Genomic DNA, 25,882 nt, shown 5'->3' on the forward strand with positions numbered 1-25,882 from the left:
TTGAAAACATCGGGCAGGTTTTTGCCGTTTAAGAGCTGATGTCCCTGACATTGTGGCCAGTGGAGCAAACACACAGAGCGCTCAGAGGGAAGTGGAGCTAAATGTTGAATACCTGCTGGACTCTGCAGCCACTGAACCTCGACACTGACCCCGGCTGTGTAGAACAGAGATCCTTCCTGAATATTAAACTGCTCCTTCATCCTTTACACAAAAACAAACGCTCCTCCTTTCTATTTCTGTCAGATTTGACGTCCAGTGGAGGACAAACTCCTGGCTTTTACATTTCAGGCATATTTTTGAAGATGTCCGAGCCTTAGTACACTTTCTGTGACACTAGAAGGTTTGATATGGAGAATAAAACAAGTAACTTGAGAGCTGTTTTGCTTAAGGATAAAAGCACTTCAGATGCAATTACAGGAGGTAAAACAGGAGGAGAAGAGGCGATTTGGGACACAGAGGCAAATGTTTGTCTTGAAGAACAGGCCTTCCTCCTTCCTCTGGTGAACAAATGACAGAGTCGAGGCCATGGCTCATTCACCTGCATTGTCCACTTCTTTACTGTTTTACTGAATAACAAAGTGTCCACAGAGTCCGTGACCGAGCTGCAGACCCTGAATGACGATGAGCTCCATCCATCACCTCAGCAAACAGCAGTGAACAGAAGGTCCTGCACTTCAGTACTCTGTAAAGCCCCACAAACCCAGAGTTCAGTGCTGCTCAGTGTGAGCCCAGCCCACTTCTTTATCCATTCAGAGCATGCAGCAGTAAGCAGGATAATGAGGCTCCGGCCATGGTTGTCTTTTGCTCCACAGCACTAACAATCATCCTCCAGTTGTAAATGTTCCTTTTTAGTAATCTGCACAACTTCTACCTCCAGTTTGACCCGAAGAGATACGGCTAGGAAGTATTGAAGGAATATAAATACAGTGGTTTGTGTAACTTGTTTATGTGGTGTATTAATAATACATAAGTCTGTGCAGAGAGGGAAAACATCCACCACCGTGATAAAGATCATCTATTAATACGTTACATATTTTGCTTCAATTTATCTCTGGGCCAACTGGGAAAATGTCTTTTTGCTAAACAACAAGTTAGCAAAGCAATTTAGGATTATTTTTCATTACTTATGTACTTACAAGTATTACTATTTGATCGATTGATTAGTCTATAAGGGCAATAGTGAAAAATAGAAGCTTGGGACATAGTTATTATTACTAAGGCTTGTTGATGATCTGCTGCAGCTGGTGAGCTAACTGCTAACGTACTATTAACCCCTAACATGCTATTAACGGGGAACATGCTAGCGCTAGCCTGTATTGTGTTGTTTACTTAAGTCTTCTTTCATTTTCAAGTTTCATTTAGTTTCAGGGTGGGGTAAATTAAATATGACCCAAGTGCAGTCAAAATAATCAAAAGGTTTCTCAACAGAAAGCGAGCGTTCATTAACAAAAAAGCCGATGACAATGAAAAAACAAGACCGAACTTAAGCTGAACAAACCGGGGAGCATGAGGAAGGACAAACACGAAGACGGCAAGACATCAGGACTAACTCTGGGGAAAAGCGACGACGAACGAACAAGGAGTAAAAGACAAGACTAAATACACAGAAGGGTAATCACAGGACAAGACACAGCTGGGGAGGGGAGGAGAAACACGAGGGCAACAGGTGATCACAATGAGACAATCAGACACAGGAGGTAAAACACAGCAAGTAAGACCAGACAAGACACAAGGAGGAAGATACATTTCAAAATAAAACTAACAAAACCCTATAACCATGACATTTTGTGCATGAATATAAACTGAAAGACAGAAAAAGGCTCTCTTAAGAAGTTAGCTATGAGAGCTGAAATACATGTGTTAGCTTACTGGTTGCTAATAAGTTAACAGTTTATTTAATAAGGACATTTCAGTCAGACAACTCACATGTTTCATTGATATGTTTATTAGAAACAGTATATAGTTTGAGTTTGGCGTCTAGGCTCATCACTCCACATATTAAAGTGGAACATTGAGTGATGATTAGATAACTAACCCCCAAGCCTACAGATGGACGCTGGGGAGGAAGCTGGGGTGGTGGTGGGGCAGACGAGCATCGCCAACGTGAACGCAGAAGGAGCAGCAGCGGCAGTCAGGTGAACACATCAGCAGCGTGGAAACAGCAGTAGTAGCAGCAGCAGCATTATCGAGGCAGGCGGATCCAACATCTTAAATAGAGCGCCAGATTAGGAGACTGTGTTTGGTTGGTTGCAAGAGGGACGAGGGGCATTATGTGCGAACGTATCATTAGTGCTCGAGTTGACTGCCTGAACTAGCTCGCAGGCTTCGCCCCATTTTTGTTAAAGTAACTGCCTAAGAACCAATAAAGAAACTTAAACAAAGTAGAATACTGTGAAAGTGGAAGATGCATCATCACAAGCTACAAATGCAAAGTTCAAATGAATGCTTTCATTATAAAAAATGATTGACACAGAGCGCTAATGGTTCAGTTACAGTAACTAACACATTGACAGTTCTTCACCACAGTGTTAACTAGACTGAAACGATTGAGAAAAACAGGAATAATGACCTCATTAAATCATCTGTGACAGCATGCATCAGCTATAAAAATGAACATTAAATCCAAATAACACTTACATGTTGTTATAGCATTTAAATCATACACCATGTTCGATATATATTCGGGCTGTGATAGATAGAACAAGCTGATTAAAGCAGCTGAATTATTCACCAGCAGCGACTATCTGTTCTGGAGCTGCCTGTGGCCCGACTTGTTAATTGATTAATTGAAATGCAGAGCAGCGCACCGTGCTAACTAATACCCTGAAGGTAAGGACATGGCAGGAGCTCTCCTCCGCTAGTTTAATTAGCATCGCTTTCACACATAATTAATAGCACAGGGTGAGAGAATCTGATCATGCCTCACACCGTCACATGGCTAATCCACACTGCAACTGCATATAGACCTCACCAAGGTATTTAATGCAGTTTATAATCTGAGTGATTTTAAGTACTGTACTTAAGTAAAATTTTAAGACACTTGTACTTTACTTTAGTATTTACATTTGATGCTACTTCTTCACTGCAATTCAGAGGTAAATGGTGTACTTTTCGTCCACTTCATTTATTTAATACCTTTAGTTGCTAGGCAGATTAGGATAAATGATGTGAAATATAATCAGCCCTTAAATCAGACTTTAGTTCACCTGCAGTAAATCCAGCAGCTACCCTGCAGTATACAAAGCCATTCAAACTAGCTGCACCTTTACCAGCTCTGAGAACACTTTAATGATCAATCATTATAAAACATATCAGAGATATTATTCTGAAATGGACCAATCAGACAATGACTACTTTTACTGTCGCTACTTTAAGTACATTTAGAGGAGAGTACTTTCTACTTTCACTGGAGGAACATTTAGAATACTTTTACTGTGACAGAGTATTCCTACACTCTGGTACTTCTACTTTACTCAAGTACAAGACCTGAGTACTTCTACTTCTACTCAAGTACAAGATCTGAGTACTTCTACTTTTACTCAAGTACAAGATCTGAGTACTTCTACTTTTACTCAAGTACAAGATCAGAGTACTTCTACCTTTACTCAAGTACAAGATCTGAGTACTTCTACTTTTACTCAAGTACAAGATCTGAGTACTTCTACTTTTACTCAAGTACAAGTTCTGAGTACTTCTACTTTTACTCAATTACAACATCTGAGTACTTCTACTTTTACTCAATTACAACATCTGAGTACTTCTACTTTACTCAAGTACAAGATCTGAGTACTTCTACTTTTACTCAAGTACAAGATCTGAGTACTTCTACTTTTACTCAAGTACAAGATCTGAGTACTTCTACTTTTACTCAAGTACAAGTTCTGAGTACTTCTACTTTTACTCAATTACAACATCTGAGTACTTCTACTTTTACTCAATTACAACATCTGAGTACTTCTACTTTACTCAAGTACAAGATCTGAGTACTTCTACTTTTACTCAAGTACAAGATCTACTTTTACTCAAGTACAAGATCTGAGTACTTCTACTTTTACTCAAGTACAAGATCTGAGTACTTCTACCTTTACTCAAATACAAGATCAGAGTACTTCTACCTTTACTCAAGTACAAGATCTGAGTACTTCTACTTTTACTCAAGTACAAGATCTGAGTACTTCTACTTTTACTCAAGTACAACATCTGAGTACTTCTACTTTTACTCAAGTACAAGATCTGCGTACTTCTACTTTTACTCAAGTACAAGATCTGAGTACTTCTACTTTTACTCAAGTACAAGATCTGAGTACTTCTACTTTTACTCAAGAACAAGATCTGAGTACTTCTACTTTTACTCAAGTACAAGTTCTGAGTACTTCTACTTTTACTCAAGTACAAGATCTGAGTACTTCTACTTTTACTCAATTACAACATCTGAGTACTTCTACTTTACTCAAGTACAAGATCTGAGTACTTCTACTTTTACTCAAGTACAAGATCTGAGTACTTCTACTTTTACTCAAGTACAAGATCTGAGTACTTCTACTTTTACTCAAGTACAAGATCTGAGTACTTCTACTTTTACTCAAGTACAAGATCTGAGTACTTCTACTTTTACTCAAGTACAAGATCTGAGTACTTCTACTTTTACTCAAGTACAAGATCTGAGTACTTCTCCCACTTTTGCTTAATTTTAGTAAATACGCACTAGACAAAGATTGATTGCCAATTCTGAATGTTTTTGATTCGTCTTCTGAATTTGTATGGTTGAAATTAAGATGTTAAGTAGTTCATTTTAGAGGTGTTGATGTTTCAATGAAACTCTTCCTTTGAAACATACCAGTCTTCCTTGAAGACTTAAGTAATATGTATAAATAATATGTTATTTGTGCCTCTCTGTACTTCAAATATGCAACCAGTGCAATCCGAAGATCGTTTGGCAGTAGAAAACCTCAAGCGAGAGAAAAGAGTCAAATTAAAAGCCTTCTCCTAGGTGTCCAAAGATCTGTAATATTCTGATGGGTCGTTTATACAATTAATGCATGTGTACCGTGATCAGATCGACTCCCTGATGCAGCTAACACTACAAAGGCGATGGCAGTGTTTGAGACAGACATCTACCAAATGAACCGATCAAAAACAGTGCCAGCAGCATTTCAAATCTCTTCATCTTTACACTGCCTGGTTAATCGCACATAAACACAAGAAGAGCTGAACCCCCTTGATGATGTTGCACCAGAGCTCAGTACAAACGCTGCTGAAGCCCAAAACACTCGCTGTCAATCAAAATCTCTGTCACAATTATGTAGATTTACAGGGAAGGCTGCAGGCGACACATCTTGTACTAATGGCTCCAGAGGGATGTATCATAAAGTATCACCTGCTGCAGTAAGTGAGTGATTTGAAAGTATTTGCCTCCTAATTGAAAACATCAACACATCTCCGAAGGAAGTCATTCTCCTCCATCATTCAGGAAAAAAGCACACACACTAAAAAAAAATCCAGGCAGCTCAGCATAACTAATTTATTTCAGAAGTGGAACATTAAAATAAATGGGACACTCGGCCGGGGGGAGACAAAAACACACCACTGCTTCAGTTCAGGGAATTACAGTGTAGAAAAAACTGTAGAAACTGTGGCTCCTGACACTTTAAAAGTAGTCACATGACTTCTGGGCACTGATAAGCAGACCAGGAAACTCTCACTGCTGCTTCAGTTACATTGAGTGTGATAAACGATCCACAGGACATAGATGTGTGTGTGTGTGTGTGTGTGTGTGTGTGTGTGTGTGTGTGTGTGGCCTTTTTCACTAAACCACAACAGGGAGCAGCAGCCACAGCATCAACTGGTTTCCTTGCAGCCGTCCTTCCTCTGGAGACGTCAGAAGTTAAAAAACTTCTCTGCAGATAATTTCATGTCTCCTGCCACTCAGCTTCTCCTGAGGCTGGAAACACAAAGGATCCTGCTGACACTTCTTTAACTTTCAGAAGTTGTGGAGAGCGGCTTTTAATGCTGCACTTTTACTCTGAACTACTGAACCTCCCTGCAGTTTAATAAAGGAAAGCGGGGGGGGGGGTAAAATTCAGGAAAGACCCCAATTACTGTAGGGTATCGGGTAGGAACACAGGATATCGTGGCAGATTTTTTCCTATCACAGCTTGGCGGTTTTCTTCAATGATCTGATGGAATAGTAAGTTTTGTGATCAAACTTCAGTCATTTGAAAATCCTGAATCGACAGAGAGGCCTTTCAGAAAACAACATCTATACCAGGTAGCACCTAAACTGACAAAGTAAATGACACTAGGGCTGCAAAATTGTTATCAAATGTGCAATATGGCTTAGTGAAATGTTCACAATATTTAATATAAAGGCTCAATTAGTGTTAAAATACCATTTTGAAGGGTGTATTGTAGAGCTGTAAAGAAATCCCTCCCTACAAATTGTGTTTTGGAGACAAAACAATGCATATTTGTTGGGTAAAAATCACAACATGATCATAATGGTATCTTTTTCAACGATAAATTAGAATAATGATGCAAACATGAACAATCCCTCTGAAATTTTTTATCATATCTTAATTGCAATATCATCTCAATGAGTCATTTTTCCAATCGTGCGGCCATTTCTTACACTAGACTGCACTTCCTGTCAGAAACATGCTGGTAGTTTGGGAGCAGAGGATCGTACAGTGGGTGGCATCGCTCCAGAACAACACACATTTATTTCCCTGCCCGCCTTAAATGTAATCTTCTGAAAGAGCATGGAGCGTTTTATCTCCGTGTTTCGTTAATGCACTTTACAGAAATCCAATTGTTTTGTAGTGCTGGGATATAATACATCACGCTGTTGGGATATGACCGGTGCAGACCTGAGAGCCTCCTGCAGCTACACCCTGCTCCCTGAGGAGTTACAGCACATCTGTTCACACACGGTTGATAAAGACAGAATAAATCCTTGTTGGAACATTATGTATTTTTCTCTTTCATTCAGGTTAAATGTTAAGTGCAGAACGTAGTGGGTGGGGATTTACTGTCATTACAGACTGATCCCTTAACTATTGCCCCCTGTCACAACATTATGTACAGATTGGGGCATGATGGCATGTAATTATCCATCCATCCATCCATCTTCTCCCGCTTATCCGTCAGGGTCGCGGAGGTAGCAGAAGCCCCAAACTTCTTTCCCTGGCCACATCAACCAGCTATGACTGGGGGATTCCAAGGTGCTCCCAGGCCAGTGAAGAGATATAATCCCTCCACCTGGTCCTAGGTCTACCCCTCGGTCTCTTCCCAGCTGGACGTGCCTGGAACACCTCCCTAGGGAGGCGCCCAGGTGGCATCCTCACTAGGTGCCCGAACCACCTCAACTGGTTCCTTTCAACGCGAAGGAGCAGCGGTTCTACTCCGAGTCCCTCCCGGATGACTGAACTTCTCACCTTATCCCTAAGGGAGATGCCAGCCACCCTGCGGAGAAATCCCATTTCGGCCGCTTGAATCTGCGATTTCGTTCTTTCGGTCATGACCCATCCTTCATGAGCCATAGGTGAGAGTAGGAACGAAGATGGCCCTGTAGACAGAGAGCTTTGCCTTCTGGCCCAGCTCTCTTTTCGTCACAACGGTGCGGTAAAGCCGACTGCAGTACCGCTCCCGCTGCTCCGATTCTCCGGCCCATCTCACGCTCCATTGTTCCCTCACTCGAGAACAAGACCCCGAGAATTATATGATATATAACTCACTATTTTTACAGCTTGGTTTTCTTTGCCCCTAGGTTTATGGTTCTTTAGGTCGTAAGGCAAGGTTTGATTCGTCATAATTTTTCATTTTTATCTAATTCAGTGGTTAAATGTTGTGTTAACAGTAGGAAATGTATGAAAACATGTCTGTACAATACATCTTGTATGCTCTAAAGCTTACACATAATGGGAGGTAGCCTCTCTATCACTGCAAATGAAGTAATAAAGTACAAATACCCGACATAAATCCACTTTGGTCTTTACTTTAATAATCTCAGTCTTTGTTTCATTGACTGAGAGCAGCATCAGAGGAAAACATAGAAGATCCCAGTTTAAAAAAGGCTGTTATTTCACAGTTCAAATATCACTAGAATCGCAGTTTTATGGGTCAGGCATTAATATTAATACCAGTGCAGTCGTGCAAAAACCCACAGCTTGCAGAGCTCAGCAAAACTGAACGATGAACATACAAACACACTTAGGTACACACACTGAAAAGTCAGCGGGAGGTGAAATTGTAAAGGCATGTTGAGGATGTCACTGCAGGGAAACAGACGGAAGGAAACGGCTAAATTATCTGAAGGAAAATCTCTTAGTTCCTCCAGGACAGTATCAACTTTTTTCACCCGGTTTGTTTCCTCTGTTGAACTTTCGACTCTTCCTACTGAACTCCTTATATTAACTCCTTCTCTAACTTTCCTCCCTATACCTGCTTTCCTCCTCTGCAAACAATCCCTAAGATGTAAGGCTGTGCATGCAGAAGGCAGATGGTGGCACACAAACACACACTGCAAAGCCACTGAGGGATAAAATGGGTAAGGCGGTATAAAATGTCAGTGCAGTTGTGAGGAGCACAGAGGGAATACTAGGAGCAGACAGCCTGCAGACTCTGACCCCTACACGTTATCCTCTCATACTTTATATTCCTCTACCTTCTCGTCTCCACCTTCAATTCTCCTCATCCTCCTCATCCTCATTTCTTCCCTTCCCCTGTAGTCCGTGTTGGAAGAAGTAATCAGAAATTGTCATAAAGTAATACACATTTGTAAAACATCTATTAAAGTTGCCCTATTATGCCAATTTTCAGGATTCATATTTGTATTTTCTTCCTCTACTGGGACATGTCTCCATGCTTTAATGTTCAAAAAGCTCTTTATTTTTCTCATACTGCCTGTGCTGCAGCACCTCTTTTCAACCTGTGTCTGAAACCAGAGTCCTTTAGCCTAAAAGAACCAACATTAAAGAACGTTGAATTACACTGCTGTATTATCATTATTGATGCATGTATGTGCTTCTTACAGTTGGTAAAGGTGGATTACTTTAGATATACTGCTCCTGGATATCTTTACCTGTACTGATGATATGTTAATGTTTCTATTATCTGAATCTGAGACTAGTTACCAAAGATGTCAGATCAATTTAGCGGAGTAAAAAGTACAATATTGGCTTCAACAATGTACTTTAAAATTGTACAGCTCAGTTTTTAAGTAAATATAGTTTGTTTCTTTTTTACTACTGCCTCCTCTCTCACCTGAACATGCTTAGCTCAGGTTAAACTCTGTCTTGTTGAGTTGAAATTCAGCCATAGACTTTCTTTTTTAATGGCCACTGACTCAGCTCTCTCCTCCTCTCTAATGCAAACTGACCAGCTCTGCTTCTTCTCATCAGCAGTCTGCAGAGATGTGGTCAGGCTCAACTGACTTCATAAGAAATACACAGCAGTGACAGCATTAAGCTGTGATCAGCACCCATTTGAGTGGAGGCTGGACTGGTAGGCATAAAGTTATGTAGATGCACTGATGCAGAAGACAGATATTAGACAATTAAACTGCAGAAACGTTGAATAATGCAGAGTTCCACAGTCACATAATTAAAGGGGCAACTTTTTCAGATTTTGAAGGTGAAACTTATTATTCTAATGTGTGGAGGACATACGAAAATGTGACATTACAATTCCTGCAGCGGTCCGTGTCTCCAGAGCTCGGCGACACCACCTGTCTTTCTCTCTGTAGCCCAATGTGGAGTTAATGGCGAAATTGGAACAGCAGCTTGCTAGTTGTTGAAGCTACCATAACTTTAAACCATAGCTTATAATAAAACATCTAAGATATGAATGCATCTTTCCTTTCCTGTTAACAGACACAGCAGTAAAAAACCATCATGAACACTGCAGATGGTATCATCTGTATTAGTGTATATTATTTCAGGCTCATATCAGTATTTTGTGTCTCTCCTGGGACATGTCTCCATGCTTTAATGTCCAAAAAGCTGTTTATTTTTCTCCTACTGCCCGTACTGCAGCACCTCTTTTCACCCTCTGTCTGAAACCAGAGTCCAGTCTGCTCTAAATGGGTTGGCTGCCCGGCTCTGTTGTGATTGGTCAACTGCTTAGAGATGTCCCGCCCCACGTACAGTGTTGGAGCGCAGCCAATAGAAATGTGTGTGTTACATAGTGATGTTACTATGTAATGGAAGTAAACAAAGGAGTCCAATGGAGGCATTGTGTGGGAGAGAAACCCCCTATGGAAGGAACTTTGGGATTTTAGCCTTTGCAGACCATTTACATGCACGCAATCATACTGTATATAACACACTACAGGAAAGGGAATCCACAAACAGCATAAAAGGGCCACTTAAATATAATTATTTTAGGCAGCCACATTTCCTCTGGGGTAATTGGAATAAAACGGTCCAGATATGAAACGGATGGACTGCTCCCCAATTACCTGTTTGTGAGTTAATGCTGTATACAGATTCATGACTACTGGCTCTGTATCCTTGACTTCCTCTGCTCCCGCCACTTTGCCTGCACACATTTCCATAAATGACACTAAAGGAGAAATATGAAGTGGATTTATCCTCAGCTACTTTCCCTATTGCTCATTTTCCCCTCACTGATGCTGCCCTCTCATGAATCACAGAGGACCGGGACGCTTACTGGGAATTTCAATAGTTTATGTCCAGAGGTTTAATGCTCTTCTCAGTGCAAACAACGAGCTCACTGGGAAGCAATAAATTCCTACAACACGGGGCAATGCGGGACCTGAGATTGGCTGAATATTCACCCTCTTAAGAGTTTCTTTACCAGATTAATCCTGGAACAGATGAGGCATATTTCATGAGCTCAGGGATTTAATCAAGCACCTCTCAATATTACCCTCCATAGTTCAAATAAAAGGAGTCCCAACAGCCTTCATTGGGCGGGGAATGGCACCCCTGAATGTGCCACTAAGCCTCCATTGAATCCCTTCATCTGCAAATATGTTAATAACCAAATCATCAGAGGAAACACTATTGACAAGATCAAGGATTAAAAATGAATGTCTACCTCTTAGTGTCATGCAGGAACGAGAACCTGTCTGAATATAAATTAATTTAATTTTGACCTGACAAAACATCTCACTCCCGAAGAACTTCAAACTCAGCATTTGACTTTGAGGCATGACAGGACGCTGTTTGATACCAGATTTTAAATTTCTTTCCTCAAGGAGGTTCGGGAATCCTGTGACTCAGAGGAACCAGTGAGCCGCTATCATCTTAACACCCAGGAGTTAGGGTAAAAGTTTTTTTGAAATGCTAATCCGCACAAAGGCACAGTAGGAGTTTTATCGGTCATTAGGCTAGGATTAAAAGCAATTTAGAGTAACTGATATTATCTGCCATTAGGCTATGATTAGCACTCACTCCAGTGGCTCTAAATCAGCTCAGGCGGGAAATAAACACTTCAAGGAAGACTGAGGGAGAAGAAAAGGAGGAACGACTGAGCAACCTAGCATTAGTTAAATAGATGAGGATGAGCAGTGTATTTTTCATAACTTGACCTTGTTTTGTACAGGTCAACTTTAGACAGATAAGAAGCCATTTGTTCTACCTTCCATTTAAAGTGGTGCAGCGATGGAGTGTTATTGTAGGTCTGCTTGGAAGTTAGCAGGGGCTCTTTCGTCGATAAAGCAATGTGATATTTCCCTGCCATGCCAAGCACAATGCAATAAAGGAACTACAGCACGGTCACATGACTTCACGTCACCGCCGCTAAGCTAAAGGCGGCTAATGTTTGGCATGATGACGATTAGCTGCCAATGTTTTCACTTGTTAGCAACCGCCGTTTTTAAATTCACTGGGTATTTACTGACATATTTTGGGTTGTAAAACAAAACTTGAGCTTAACCTCATCCTTCATTTCAGACATTATGTACAAAAACACGTTCAAAAAGCCCTGACGATGGAGCAGGGAGTGGCTAAATGCTAACTCATTCCCAGATTTTAGGGCTCATTCCTGCACCACGTCTTTAATTGCTTTAATAATAACACAGCTGGTACTTCTTCCCTCCCAAATCTAATCAGCAGGCTTTTGGAATAAAACTGCCCCTTTGCTTCCACACAGATGCTGAGTTATTGTGAAGGAAGAAACACAAACATCATACCTCTCAGGATCTGTTTTAGCTCCTTCCTTTCCCTGTGATAAACTGCTTCAGTCAGACCTTGCCCGTGGCCCAAAAACCGTGCAGAGAGAATTCATGCACGATTATTTAGTGAATGACGATCAATGGGAGGGCTTTTCTGGGTATAAACCGCAGAAGGACATTATATTGGTTTGAGGAAGTACATTCTTTAATAATCAATAATTCTCTTAGTAATTTGCTTTATAAACATCGCAACATACATATCTTTAACTGATCCTAGATCCCTTGAGCCAGTTCATGTTTAACCCTCATTTAACCAGGCAGGTAGAAAAATGTGCTTATTTGTAATATGTATTCATAGAAATATTAATATGCAACTATATGTTCACATACTAAGCATTCATTTTTGTTTTGACTATCCTATTTTAAATATCCATTCTCCATTTTTTAAGTCCATTAATTTAATTGTACCTGAATTTGTGTATCAGTAAAGTTTTCTCATCTTCTTTTAATTCCCTTTCCATACAGCCAGCCTCATCTTCTTTTAATTCCCTTTCCATACAGCCAGCCTCATCTTCTTTTAATTCCCTTTCCATACAGCCAGCCTCATCTTCTTTGCCGTTTTAATCTTCCTCTAATCTTGTAAACACACACTGAGGAGCTTTAATGTGCATTACGTCCTCTGCTTTCTGACCACCATACTACACTAAAGCAAGAATTGTACACTGGGAATACTTTCTAATTTGCAGCCTCAGCCTGAAGAAGTACTGCAAACGGATGTGGGCGGTTCGGGGGGGTGGGGGGGTGGGGGGGGGGTGTCTTCTCCTCTGCAGAGAAATATTAGTGTGTTAAACAGCAGGTCAGACGTGTCTCTTTCACTCCAGGCAGCTAAATCTTCATATTAATGTGCTTACATACACTTTAACCTCATGTTTGCATAAAGCACCCTGGGCCAATCCAATTAATTTCAACCTACAGTGGGAAGTTTAACCTACACACACACACACACACACACAGACGAACACACCAGTTTACCTTGTAGCATGTTCAACACAGAGGCAAAGACATCCTTCTGCAGCTTCATATTTACACAGCTACAGTTTTGGATTGGATCTTGGATTTTGAACAGACATCGTGTTACAAATTTTAGGTTTGGTGTTATGACTCTGGGTCATTAAGTCACCTTTTGCTGTTGGATATTTCTCTTCCTTAGTACGTGTGTGTGTGCGTGCGTGCATGCGTGTGAACTGTGTGTGAACTGTGAACTTGTGTGTCCATGTCACTTGTCCTGTTTGCGAAAACGTATGCTTCTATAAAAGTAATGGAGCATTTTGTTTATGCAGTGATTTTAGTAAACCCTGGGCATGATTTGTCAAGTTTCTGAATGTTTTCTAAATGCCCAGCTGTGAGGAAAAGAGAAAGCAACATAAAACCAGTAATATGTAAATGTAAAGTTGCTTAATGGAGCTCGCATTAAAATGTCAGAGAGGCAGCCTTTAACAAAACAAAAGAGCTGAAAGTGCGCTGGGTTTAAACAAACAAAACAAATATATCGAGGAAATGTTCTTCATTTGCATGTATTTGAGCAAATTAGTGTTTTTATATTTACATCATTTTTTTTTTAAGTGCAGCGCGTTCCTCCTAATGAAAGTGTTAAGGACCGTTGTAGCGTGTTTGAACCTGTTGGCCACCGTACTAATGTGATGTTTAAAGGTTCATAAAACACATTGATTTGGCCATTTTAACAGCATAGTAAGCAAACAGTACAAATATATTATACGGAAAAAGTTCAAATTTGTTTCTAAATCGTCATGATAATTTTTTAAGAAGAACAAAACAAGTTCACTATGAAACTCTTGAAGATACAAACTTCTGGAATGGATTGGATATTAAGGGAATCTAATTCTTTAATGAAAGTTAGCCTGTACTCAAAGCTCAAGCTGCAGTTTTCTTATGTAAGTGCACAACAGCCATGGGGGAATGAAGGCCTTGTCGATCCATCACAGAGTTAATTAATCTCTGTGATGGATAAGTCCCCCAAAGCTAAAAAGGAAACGTTGTCATGTACAGTTACATGGTACAGTTAAAAATAAGAGGAATTACATAACCAAGCTTTACATGTTTTGAACTACTTAATTAATGCTTTCAGAAACAGTAGTGTTTTCCAGAAGCAGAACTAGAGTACCCAATGGGAGGATTCCCGAAAGCAGTGGAGAAAACCGCAGCATAACAACACAGCAAAGGATCCGCTAATTAATGTACGACTGCATCAGAGAGACTGTAGTGCATACTCAAATGATGCTCTGAGAAACAGCTAAATAGACCAAAATAAGTCACAAGAGACCGAAACTTTCTGAGGGCACAATTAGAGACCCAGCAGGAGCTCAGTAAAGACTGCAGTGTGGTTCTGCTCTGTGAGACGGAAGCAGCAGGTGTTTTGTTTTGGATTTCAATGTTTTGCAGGGACAGTCTGCAATAAAAAGTGCTTAATGTTGCAACAGACTGTAATATCTGAACAACTTTTTTATTCTAGCTGCCAGCTCAGAACCCGGAAATGTTGAGTGCACCAAAGTTTTATGTTAGGAGTCCTCTATCTACCTGTCTTCTAGTTCCTCTATCTTTTAGATTTGTCAGTACTGTTCATAGCTTACTTCCTTACATCAGAGTCAATAATGTTCAATCACACAGACTTGTCTTGTATATATGTCACTGAAAATAATACGCATGCTAATTTTCCTTTAGCATCAAGCAGAAAATCGTAATACTGTTTCTGGTGCAGGAAAAATGTAATGCAAATGTTAGCGTTGTAAAATAAGATGATGAACATTGTACACAATATGTCTGCTCAGCATCAACAAGTTAGCATTTGTTTTGTGTTGTTTAGTTAGCAATAAGCGTAAAGAAATACAGCTTCACATAGCAGGAGACATCTTAGAAACTCCAACATTTTTCCTGACTTGGAGTGATGCTCTTTTGCTTTCAATGGAATCTGAATTTCTGAGCACAAAACCAGGTTAGGCTGTATTATTGTGGACCCGATCTATAATGACAGCCAACATGTTTAATTCAAAGCACAACATGCCCCGAGGCTGCGATGGATTCGGGTCTGTTTTCTGCAGCTCTGAATGGAAAAATTGGTCTCTTGCTCTTTACGATGGATTTCTCACTGTATGATTTTTGAGCGAAAGTGCAAAGATGGTTACAGAAGCAGTTGCTCTTTTCCACTGAGGGACTGACACACAGTTTGGATTTTATTATTGATGCTTTCATGTGCCAAGGAGTTTTCATTTTTTTGTGACAAACATAACTGGAACTAAAATGTGAGGGACATTGCCAGGTTTGATATAAAACTATCAATTAGGGGGGGGGGGGGATTATCAGGGTCCCCACGATATGATAGTTTTGCGATTCTACGACATGCTAAGTCTAGCGATACGATATATTGCGATACGGCGCATTTCTGATTTCTTTCTCTGCTGATGCCATCTTTGTTTTGATTAACTTCCTGCCAATCCCACTGATTTTACCCATGGCCATGACCGCACAAGAAAAAGCTCAGCAACATAGATAGAACAAGTAAAAGGAAAATGTTCAAAATTCCGAGAAATTTTGAAAATATTCTAATTTTTGAGAAATTCTGAAATATTCAAATTTCTCAGAATTTCTGAAATAACGATACTCAGATATGTGATTTTAGCATGATTTCAAAAGCTAAACGGATGTTGAATCAGGCTAATTGATCAGCATGTATGAGTATAGCCTCTATCCTATTTATCGTCCTTCCTATAAAGGCAGGCGGCCACATCTAGCACAGCCCCGGAGCCCCTAATTCCACAATGGGCCTTTCCAAGCTAACCTTGAGCTGCTTTCTGGCGGCGCACTGCCACAGGGGTTTTCCTGTTTCCGACTCATTGTACTTGTTCAGTTCATTAACTCCATTAAAAAGTGTATAAAAGCAATCCCACAGCAAGCCTCCAATCCAGCGCCTGTCTATAGCCATCCCTTCAGCACAAAAAGGTACCCATACCAGTCATTATGCATACATGTGATTGATTCGCAGTCTAATAATACTTATAATGCTTAGTAAAAAAAACTACAGTGAGTGTGACCAGGAACCAGACCAGAACTGAAATGCAACAATGCATAATATAATTCCCTTTGTGCGGACCAAATTAACTAAACTAAAAGTGTGAAAGCACCCTGTTTTGTTCAGTGTCACAACTGGCAAGAAACATGACTCCAAATGTGCTTCATGAAAGACGTGTAAGATCAGATGTTTTCTAAAGTTTTAAATCAACTTCATAAAGAAATAATGTTTTACGGTTGACACTTACAGCTTGGTGTGCTGCCCTCAGGTTGCCCGAAAAATCACTTGCCCTAACCTTCATTTCTCTTCAGAAGCAACGTCTCCTTTCTAGCATCCTCATCACACCTTTCAGTTACATAATGGTCTCTGCAAACAGAGCACCGTTCTGCTTTAATTTCACTATCTGCATGCACGAAGCCACTTCAAAACCGACAGTGACAGTATCCTGCTGTTAATATCAGAAGGCGATTAAACGCACAGTGACTTTTCTGTCCTGCGGGTATCCGTTTCACGCGCTGACTTCCTTGAATCTCATCACATAAACCCCAGCATTCCGTCCTCCGGCTAACAAGTGATGGGAGCACCATCTGTGGCAGTTAAAATATGTATTTGTACTTTGTTGTCATTTACCACCACCTCCATAATGAACAGTGAGCTGTATGCAAGGGGGGGGGGGTGTGAAGCTCAGTCTGACAACCTGCGGCTGGGATGCCTCCACATCTGCAGCCTTAACTCATACGCTGCTGTGGTTTATGGTCCGTGCATGATGAGTGTGCTTCTGGGTCAGGCTGGGATAAACAGAGAGACAGAGCAGAGAGAGAAAGGGAAGAAAAACAGACCAGGCGAGAAAAGTGGAAACCAAAACCAAACCAGAAAAATTACAGAAAAGTGATGCAACTAATGAAGGACCAATAGAAAACCAAGCTAATGTCCACCTAAATTAAATATTCAAGTCAGTGTTACCCACCTCTCATATAATGGACACTTCTTTATGACTGAAACTGCAGGGAAAAGACTGTAAAACATACACATCAATCCCTGAATGTGTGGTGGGTAAACCTGCTTTGAAAAGCTGCAAACAATGTCAGTGTCAGCCTGAGTCTTAGTGGAGCGTTTTAGTGCCCCATTGCGGTCTAAATGCTGTTTCAGAGGCTTTTACATCGTGACAGGGAGAAAATTGAGAGGGGAAAGGGAAGTGTTTCCATTGCTTTGGGTCTTGAAATCCCCTCATGTGTGAACACAGACTCGTAACACCTACACAGAAGGAGGTGAAATCACAATAAGATAGAAAGGAAAAAGAGCAGGAGGAGAGATAAATGAGGAGACAAAGCCAAGAAACATGAGAGAAAAACATGGATGAGGGGGAAGGTAAAGAGGAAGACTGAGGTAGAAGAGAGCCAACGACACAGCAGCAGCTCTCTGATTCAGCGGGAGGGCAGAGATCCAGGTGGAGGTGAGATGGAAAGGGGCAGCATGCAGGCAGGGAAACAGAAAAAGAAAGAGAAGAAGAGGAAGAGCAATTGTTGGCATCAAAGGACAGAGACGGACCAACAAAATAGCAGGAAAAGAACACAGAAAGGAAAGAGGAACAAGCAGAAAGATGAGTAAGGACGGAGAGGATCAGAAACAGACACAAAAACAGAGGCAACAAAAGAAGAGGAACAGCAGGAGGAAAAGAGGTGTGGAGACTTTGGTGAAGCTGTAGATTTTTCTTTCAGGAAGAAAGGATTTGAATCTGTTTTCAATTCATTCTCCTCTTCTCCTTTCTTACAGCCATGATGAGCAATGATCGCTACTCATTTTAGGGCTTTTCATAATGAAGTGTAGGAGACAGTGTATCACAGAGAGGTCTAAATGGATGGGTATGAGGCAGATTTAAACTCAAAGGAAGGCTGGTTGATGTCATTGCTTTGTTGCTAAGAAAAGGCAGGAAAGCTAATTAAAAAACACTTCAAATACAGAAAAGATGAATCAAAGAGAGGATCAGCTGGCAATAACGAGAATATAAGCATAGAGGTTGTACAGGGTTTCACAGCCACCTGCTTTAATCACAAAGAGGTATCAGGTCGCATCACATCCTCCCTTCATTCGGTTTCTCTCCTTCTCTAATAGAATCGGAGGATGAAACCCTCTCTATTAGTCACATACATGCACACAGCAGATAGTCCGCTGCATTTAACCCATCCCAGTACTAGGAGCAGTGGGCAGCTATTGTCCAAGTAGCAGTCCACTTTCCATATTTCAAGTCTGTTTGGGGACTTGAACCGGCGACCCTACAATTCCCAGGCCAAGCCCCTACTGACTGAGCCACTGCTGTTTACAGTTTCACAGCAGAATAAACTTCCTTTTCACTAATTGAATGAACACAGGCAGGACATAAAGCAAGTTTCTCATTCATTTCCACATCACAGATACTGAAAACCAGCAGACCTCTCAGTCTTATTCTAAGCTCTCCAACCATCTGCACAGGCTACTACATCTCACACTCACATGCACCCTCACAGTGTGGCTGCTCTCTGGAGTGTGTGAGCACAACCTTGGCTCAGTCCCAGGATTCCCACCATGCTGTTCTGAGCACCAAATTAACCACAAAACAAAGCGACACTGTTGTTTTACGCACACAACCCGCTGGGGGAAATGGCTTCTGACACATTTGGGTGACAAATGTCGAATGGCACATGATCATTGTAACCATGGAATAAAGGTTCAGCTAATTATAATGCGGCAGTGATAAGGGGGACATCAAAATCCTTAATCACAAAGTAAGTCCACCCAAACTGATACATTTCGCGTAAATAACTGACAATCAAGCCATCATTTTTCATATTAGAACTACTTATGTCTCCTTCGTCTTAAAGTACTGATGCGTAACCGCGAGGCACACAATCTCAAAACCTAGAGAATCAAATCCACGTGCAATCAGCAGAAATATCAATGTGTCCACACATTGATAACACACTACTTCTCCAGTCGGTATGACAAAGGCATGAAGCCCCAGTTTACAGCTTTCCCATCCGGGTCCGCACTGCCCGGACTCGCTCCCTCTCCTCCGGGGAAAGTAGAAAGCGCACAGCCTGCTCACCTGCTCCGGTTGTCCTGGACGAGCTGCAGAGAAGCAGGGCGACCTGAGCGATAATCCCAGCGACTGTTTTAGTCCCAAAATCCATGATGAAGCGGCGGGAAACTGCAGAGAAACTGCTGGAGGAGAGAGACTGCCAACCTCTCCTCTCCAGCTCCAAGAGAGATCTCCCCAAACCCGACTAAAGGAAGAGAGAGAGAGAGAGAGAGAGAGAGAGAGAGAGAGAGAGAGAGAGAGAGAGAGAGAGAGAGAGAGTGTGTGTGTATGTGTGTGTCAGTAAAGTCTTGTGTTTTCTCAGCTTTAGCAGCTCTGTGCGCTCGCACACACACAGGCGCGCATTAGGTGCAAATTGTCATCAGTTTAAAATAAACAACAACGTAGTGCATTACAGAGATGTTACGTTGTGTTCAAGGACTTGGCTGTATCTGAACAACAATTATATTTAGTTAGGTAATGTCATGTCAAATCTCCGCAAACAACCTATATGCAAAACAAACAAAAAAATCAGTTTCTTAACTTTCTTCTTCGCGGCAAATCCTTCTACAGGTGTATTTTATACGCCACCGACTGGGCTGGAGTGTGGAACCAATCACGAGCATGCGCAGTCGGTGCACATGCTAAGCAAACAGTCCGTATAGTCGATTAGCACGGACATGGCGGATGACGTAATTCCCTCCACCATGGCAAAGTGCAAGTTGGCTGAAAAGAAGTAACGCTGTATGGAAATGGAAAGGTACATTTTGTTACTGTGTTTATTGGATTACTATAAGTGGCAGAAATGAGAAAGCAACTTATATTTTCGTTCCCTGCCACCAGGTGACTATTCTGAATGCAACCTTCACCCCAAATCTTCGAAGTTGAGAGGTCTGGGTTATTGTTTGGAAACCCCTACAACCACGTAACAGGTCAGTAGCTGATTTAGGATATTGAAAGTGTGACTACAAGGCTGCAGTGTTGCTTCCCATTGTGCTGGGTATGAGATACTTCACTAAGTAGCTATGAAACTACCTACGATGAAAAGTCAGGTAGTTGATGTGTAGCATCATATCCTATCTTATCCGGCTTCACTAGTCTTAACGCCTTCGTGAGGATGATAGCTCAAAGAGACATGCGATTGTTTTAAATTAAAACTAACAGCAGAGGTATGGGCCGTCATTAGTGCAGAGGTCCATCAAAATCATATACCAGTGAAGAGTCAGGAGGCAAGTTTGATAGGCAAAGGTATTAGAATTCCATCCAGCAGAGACGTTCTTTAAAACAAGACAGAAAGGAGGTGAATGATTAAAGAGCAGATAAAAACAACATAATTATGAAGTTGTCCTAGTTATGTTTGAGGTCAGATAGCATGGAGTTCATACCTATATCTACCCAGGGGTTTGTTAGTTGTGAATGGAAATAAATGAGAGAGACAGCCTGACAAAAGTATGCACAGGAGTGAAAGAGAATAGGGGCAGATGCATTGATTCTAAGGTAAATAACAGACCAAAAATAGATATGAGACCACATACGTGAACTTATCAAGGTCATGAATCAGGATGTGTTATGATCGGGAAATAAACTGGCAGGAAATCAGAGTAAAATAAACCAGAAGGGTAAGAATGAATTTCCACTGGCAGCCAACTGTGCGGTAAAAACTCAATCAATGGAGGCTATGCCTTGTATTGTGTGGGAATCTGAAATCTAACTGGCTATCAAAGCATGTCGTTTCCACATCAACAGAGAAAAGTGGCTGTGGATAGCTTGAATTGGTTATCAATATAATAGGGAGTCTTTATAGTGCGGAAAAAAATACGAAACATTTTATGAACATTTTCAAACCAAACTATATAAATATATGGATTGTGCAAGCTTTATTTGCCATTAAATCTTTGTTATCAATTGTAAGCAATGTGAATTTGCAATTTCTGCGTCCTGAAGTCACTGGTTTATTCAAGGTTTACCTAAAATTGAGGAGATTAAAAACTTTTTACAGCCTTCAGGATTTGAGTTTCTGATGCCTAACACATGGATTCCTGCTTTGATTTGCAAGAATTTTAATCAGAAGGTGTCCCGTACATAAATTGCTCTACAAAAACTTGAATGTCAACACTTTAAACATGAACTTTTTCCAGTGTTAAGTAGCTGTGCACATGCATTTGTGCACTCTGAGGGTTGCTGCAATAGAAAATAATTATCCGGGAACACCGCGTCTCACATTTTTGGCCAGAAGAGTTATTCAAAGAATATTTCTGAATAAATGAGAGGTGCACTGCAGCATTAAAAGAAATACCATTCAATACACGCTACCCATTTTTAATGCAGCTCTTGCAGCTTGCCATGAAAACCTGAATAAAACATCTCTTGGTTAGCTCTGATGCACCGACCCCTGTCTGTGGACAAGGGAGGGTAACTTTGACCCCACATGGGAGAAGAGCTCTTTGTATCATTCAGCAGGATTTGTTGGTTAAAAGAAAGAGGAGAGAGGGGAGGGAAGACGTGCAGAGAGGGTCTGCAGGGGAATCTGATAATGAAACCTACTGAGAGCAAACACAGCGGGGGAATCAGATAACACTGAAGCCAGAGTCAGCGAGAAACACGGGATCACACCGCACGCTAACACACACACACTCTTCATGAGCATCACACACATTGGTGGCCTGCAGACACACCGCTCACTGAGAAACCAGCTGGCTGTTTGATATTCAAATCAGACGGGGGAGAGATTTTAAGAAAAAAGTTCAATGTTAATATAGATTTTTACGTTTTAATATCAACGCTTGCTCTTTTCTTGCCGAAACCTTTAGTTTAGTGAAATACTTTGTAGTGGGGTAAACACAATTTGTGGATTTCATTGTTGGATAAATCCATCTCAACATCTTCAGCTTTACCTCCTGCAGAAAGTAGACTACCGTATTTTCCGGACTACAAGGCGCACCTGAATATTAGCCGCACCGGACTAAAAGCCGCAGGTGTTTTAATGTTTAATTACCATATGTAAGAGAATATGCATATATCTTTCTTAGTGTGAATTTGCGGAAGTTTGTTATTTTTTCCGCGTAGTCGGGAGGGAGTTGCTGACACACAGTCGTCCGCGCCCTGATGGACAGTCCTTTTCGTTTCATAAATCTGTGACACCAGGATGGTCCACCTCTGACATTTTCTATCTTCATTTCGGTGGCGACTGTTTTGGCTTTCAGTCGGATCTGCACAGTTGAAACACCTCGCCCGTTTGCTCTCTGTGTGTTCACCCAGTCTTCAATAAAGTCTTCAAGTTTGGGCCATCTGCTTTTATTACCTCTGAAAGCTTTTTTCCTCTTTTTGGACTGAGTCAGTTCTTCACGCTGGCGTCTCCAACGTCTCACCATTGATTCGTTTATACCAAGGGTAAGTGCAGCAGCTGTATTTCCCTCGTTGAGAGCCAAATCGACTGCCTTTAATTTAAAAGCTGCATCATATGCATTTCTTTTGTTTGCCATAATGAGGGTTTGTGGCTGAAAGCTTCCTTTGCTCCTGTAATACTCGTCTTGCTCTTGCTAATCTAGTCTCTTTTTGTGCTAATTCGTACGGCACTACTTTGCCTGGCGGACGGACATGTGACCAACATACCACTCTTTTCCCCCGTGACTGTGTGTCTGATCACATGCCCTTCTGCCAGACAAAGTAGTGCCGTACAACAGCGGAACAAACCAAAACAAAACCTCTTACTACATCACAAAAATCATGAAAAACCCATAGAAAAGCCGCACCGGACTATAAGCCGCAGGGTTCAAAGGTTGTGCAAAAAGTAGCGGCTTATAGTCCGGAAATTACGGTAGTGCTTTTTCTGTTTTGTTAGAGAAAGATAACCTGTTCCTTAAAGAGGACATACCGTGCTCCTTTTAAAATGCTAGTTAATATAGATTTGTATGTCCGGCTTCCCCTTAATACCGTCAGTGTAATGAAATACTTCGTAGTGGAGTCCAAAACAATCCCCCCTTTTTTGATATGTGAGTTTTCAATATCGGAAAATTCATCTCAACATCTTGAGATTGACCTCCTGAGAGAAAGTAGTAGATGCTTTTTCTGTTTTGTTAGAGGAAGGTTAGTAAGGTTTGATTAAATCTCCAGGCAGACGTGAGGGGAATGTGGGTAGAAGAATAGTTTCATTTCAAAGAGAAACGGTTTTAGCTCCTCGCCGAATGAACTGTGCTTTGACACGATGTTTGTCTCGTTAGAACAACTTTGTCAAGAGTGAGGCCATGATAAAATGCATCAGTGACAAAAGGTACGAGTTTGACAGGTGGATTAATGCGAGTCTACCTGAGGGGGAGGCTTTGATTTACAAAGTACCAGTTAAGGTCATGAGTGACAGAAAAGATTAGATCACAGATACAAGCAGTGGAAATGCATTTCATTCACAGAGTGTCTGGGCACTGGATATCAGGAAAAAGTAGAAAGAGCTTGTTGGGGTGATTCTATTCTCATTAGTATTGGCTGATACCTCTTGGTAAGAGATGCAGTTTGATGCTTACTGATTTTTGGAATTACTATCATATAGACATTGTTTTTCAGACGATATTTTGACGTGTCACAGTAGAGATATCACAGGTCCTTCAGTTCAGCCTGGTTCTACTAGTGTCTTAATACCAACGCACAAATCACTCTTTAGCATCTGTATGAGACACACCTGGCATTTCCCTGACTCCAATATAAATCCATCCAAGACATAAAATTACACACTCAGAACCAGTGATGTTTATAAAGAGTGTAAAAGTCTTCAGGTGGAGCAGAAAGGCATCGCAACGGCCAAAAACATGCTTCTCATGCAAACTACAGTAACGTCATTGCCGCTTTTCTGAAAAGTTGAGATAATTCCAACTCGAAGCAGCAGCACGAAAAGATGGGGCGCTCGGAAAAAGGACGTTGGGTGTCTACACTTGTTTATTACATGGCTTAGTTGAATACTCGATTCTGATTGGTCAATTCAGAACATGTGACACATTGTTAATCCAGTAGTGCAGACCGCTGTCAAGGGTTTATTGACCGTTGTTAAGGAGGATCAAGAAAGAGAAAGATGTTAGAAGACGGAGAGCTGGACGTCAGATAAATCACCAGAAGAAGACTCACAGGAAGTGAACACTCACAGGAAGTGAACACTCACAGGAAGTGAACACTCACAGGAAGTGAACACTCACAGGAAGCGAACACTCACAGGAAGCGAACACTCACAGGAAGCGAACACTCACAGGAAGTGAACACTCACAGGAAGCGAACACTCACAGGAAGTGAACACTCACAGGAAGTGAACACTCACAGGAAGCGAACACTCACAGGAACGCGGTCTGGGCTCTGCAGGGGTTAAAGACGTGTTAGTGGATCAGAAACTGTGAACAGACTTGAGCAGTTACAGTAAACCTCGATCAGTGCTGCCGTAAAGTTGTTGTTGTTGTCGCAGTTCCAGCCGTTGATTGCGCCGTGGAACGGAGTGGGGTGTTTTTTTTTAGCGGAGGAAATACGATCATTTTTTAGTCAATAAAATCATTTCAATTAATACTGGGAGTCGAGTCGTTAGTGTGTTTAGTATCTGGCTGTGTTTTAAGGGGATCAAGATCCCTCTGCTTGGCGTCGGGCTCCCTGATCAGCCTGTCGGTTGTTCTTTTCCCCGTAATGACCGCCTCGCTGCACATTATCCCTTACTCTAACCTGTCTCTGGATTTAGTCCACCCTTTAAAACCCACCTGCAGCTCTCTAAGGAGAGGAAGTTAACTATTAATGTGTTTCTGTTTCGTTATCAGTAGCACCACAGTCCAAACGACTTTCCTCTCACTTTACCAAATGAACCTCACTAAATGAGTAAAAGCACTTCTTCAGCAGTCTAAATGAACGTGCTGAAAGCGGCAGGTTTTTATGGGAATACTCTGATATGATGAGAGCGTTATCTGGACAACATATAATTATGATTGCATGTTTTATAGGTAGACAGAGCATCTGCTTTCTCCCTGAATTTTCAAATAAATGTGTTACTTTACATTTGGCCACACTCATAATGAGAAAGAGCTGAACAGATGTTTGAGAACACCAATTGACTCCAGATTTGTTAGTTATTCGGTTTCATTTGGACAATTGTTGATAAGAAACTGAAGCTTTTCGTTAGTCCGATCCCTTTAGTGTCATCTTTAATATACCGTATGGCATTAATCACATCAGGAATCATCAGTGAGCATTGAGGATGAATTTTGTGCAGGCAATCTTTATCCTTTTTTCTTTATTTACAGTGTCAAGTTTTGTTCGATTGAGCACATTTAGTTTAAAAGCAGGATATGTTGAAAGGATTTTACTATAAAGGGTATCATTTTCATATTCATATTTGATTATTGAATCATTTATTTAAAGGTTTCTTGATGCGGACCATCTACATGAGTTAAAATGTATTAAAATGGAGCTGATAATTCATAAATAAGTTGAGAATTTGAACGTGACAAACATTTTAAATACATGCAATTAGGAATAGAAATGTTGATAATGGCTTTGCATGTGTTTTTAAGTGTCTAGTTAAGTCAATAACTCTTTAAAAGACTTAACTAAAGATAAAGAAAAGGAAATGCCATGTGTCCGCTGTGGTCCT

At 41.0% G+C, this 25,882-nt stretch overlaps 1 protein-coding gene across 2 annotated transcripts in view; it reads right to left on the minus strand.

The window, feature by feature from the left end:
• The window catches only part of LOC134865798 (contactin-associated protein-like 4), an 80,072-nt gene extending 60,633 nt beyond the window's left edge, over positions 1-19,439 (minus strand). For both annotated transcript variants that reach the window (XM_063885530.1, XM_063885529.1), the window contains exon 1: positions 19,303-19,439. In XM_063885530.1, coding sequence (XP_063741600.1) covers positions 19,303-19,387 — 85 coding nt within the window. In that variant the 5' untranslated portion in view covers positions 19,388-19,439. The remainder of the gene's footprint in view (positions 1-19,302) is intronic.
• Positions 19,440-25,882: the final 6,443 nt, after the last annotated feature.

Source organism: Eleginops maclovinus, chromosome 6 (genome assembly GCF_036324505.1).
Source record: "Eleginops maclovinus isolate JMC-PN-2008 ecotype Puerto Natales chromosome 6, JC_Emac_rtc_rv5, whole genome shotgun sequence".
NCBI lineage: Eukaryota > Metazoa > Chordata > Actinopteri > Perciformes > Eleginopidae > Eleginops > Eleginops maclovinus.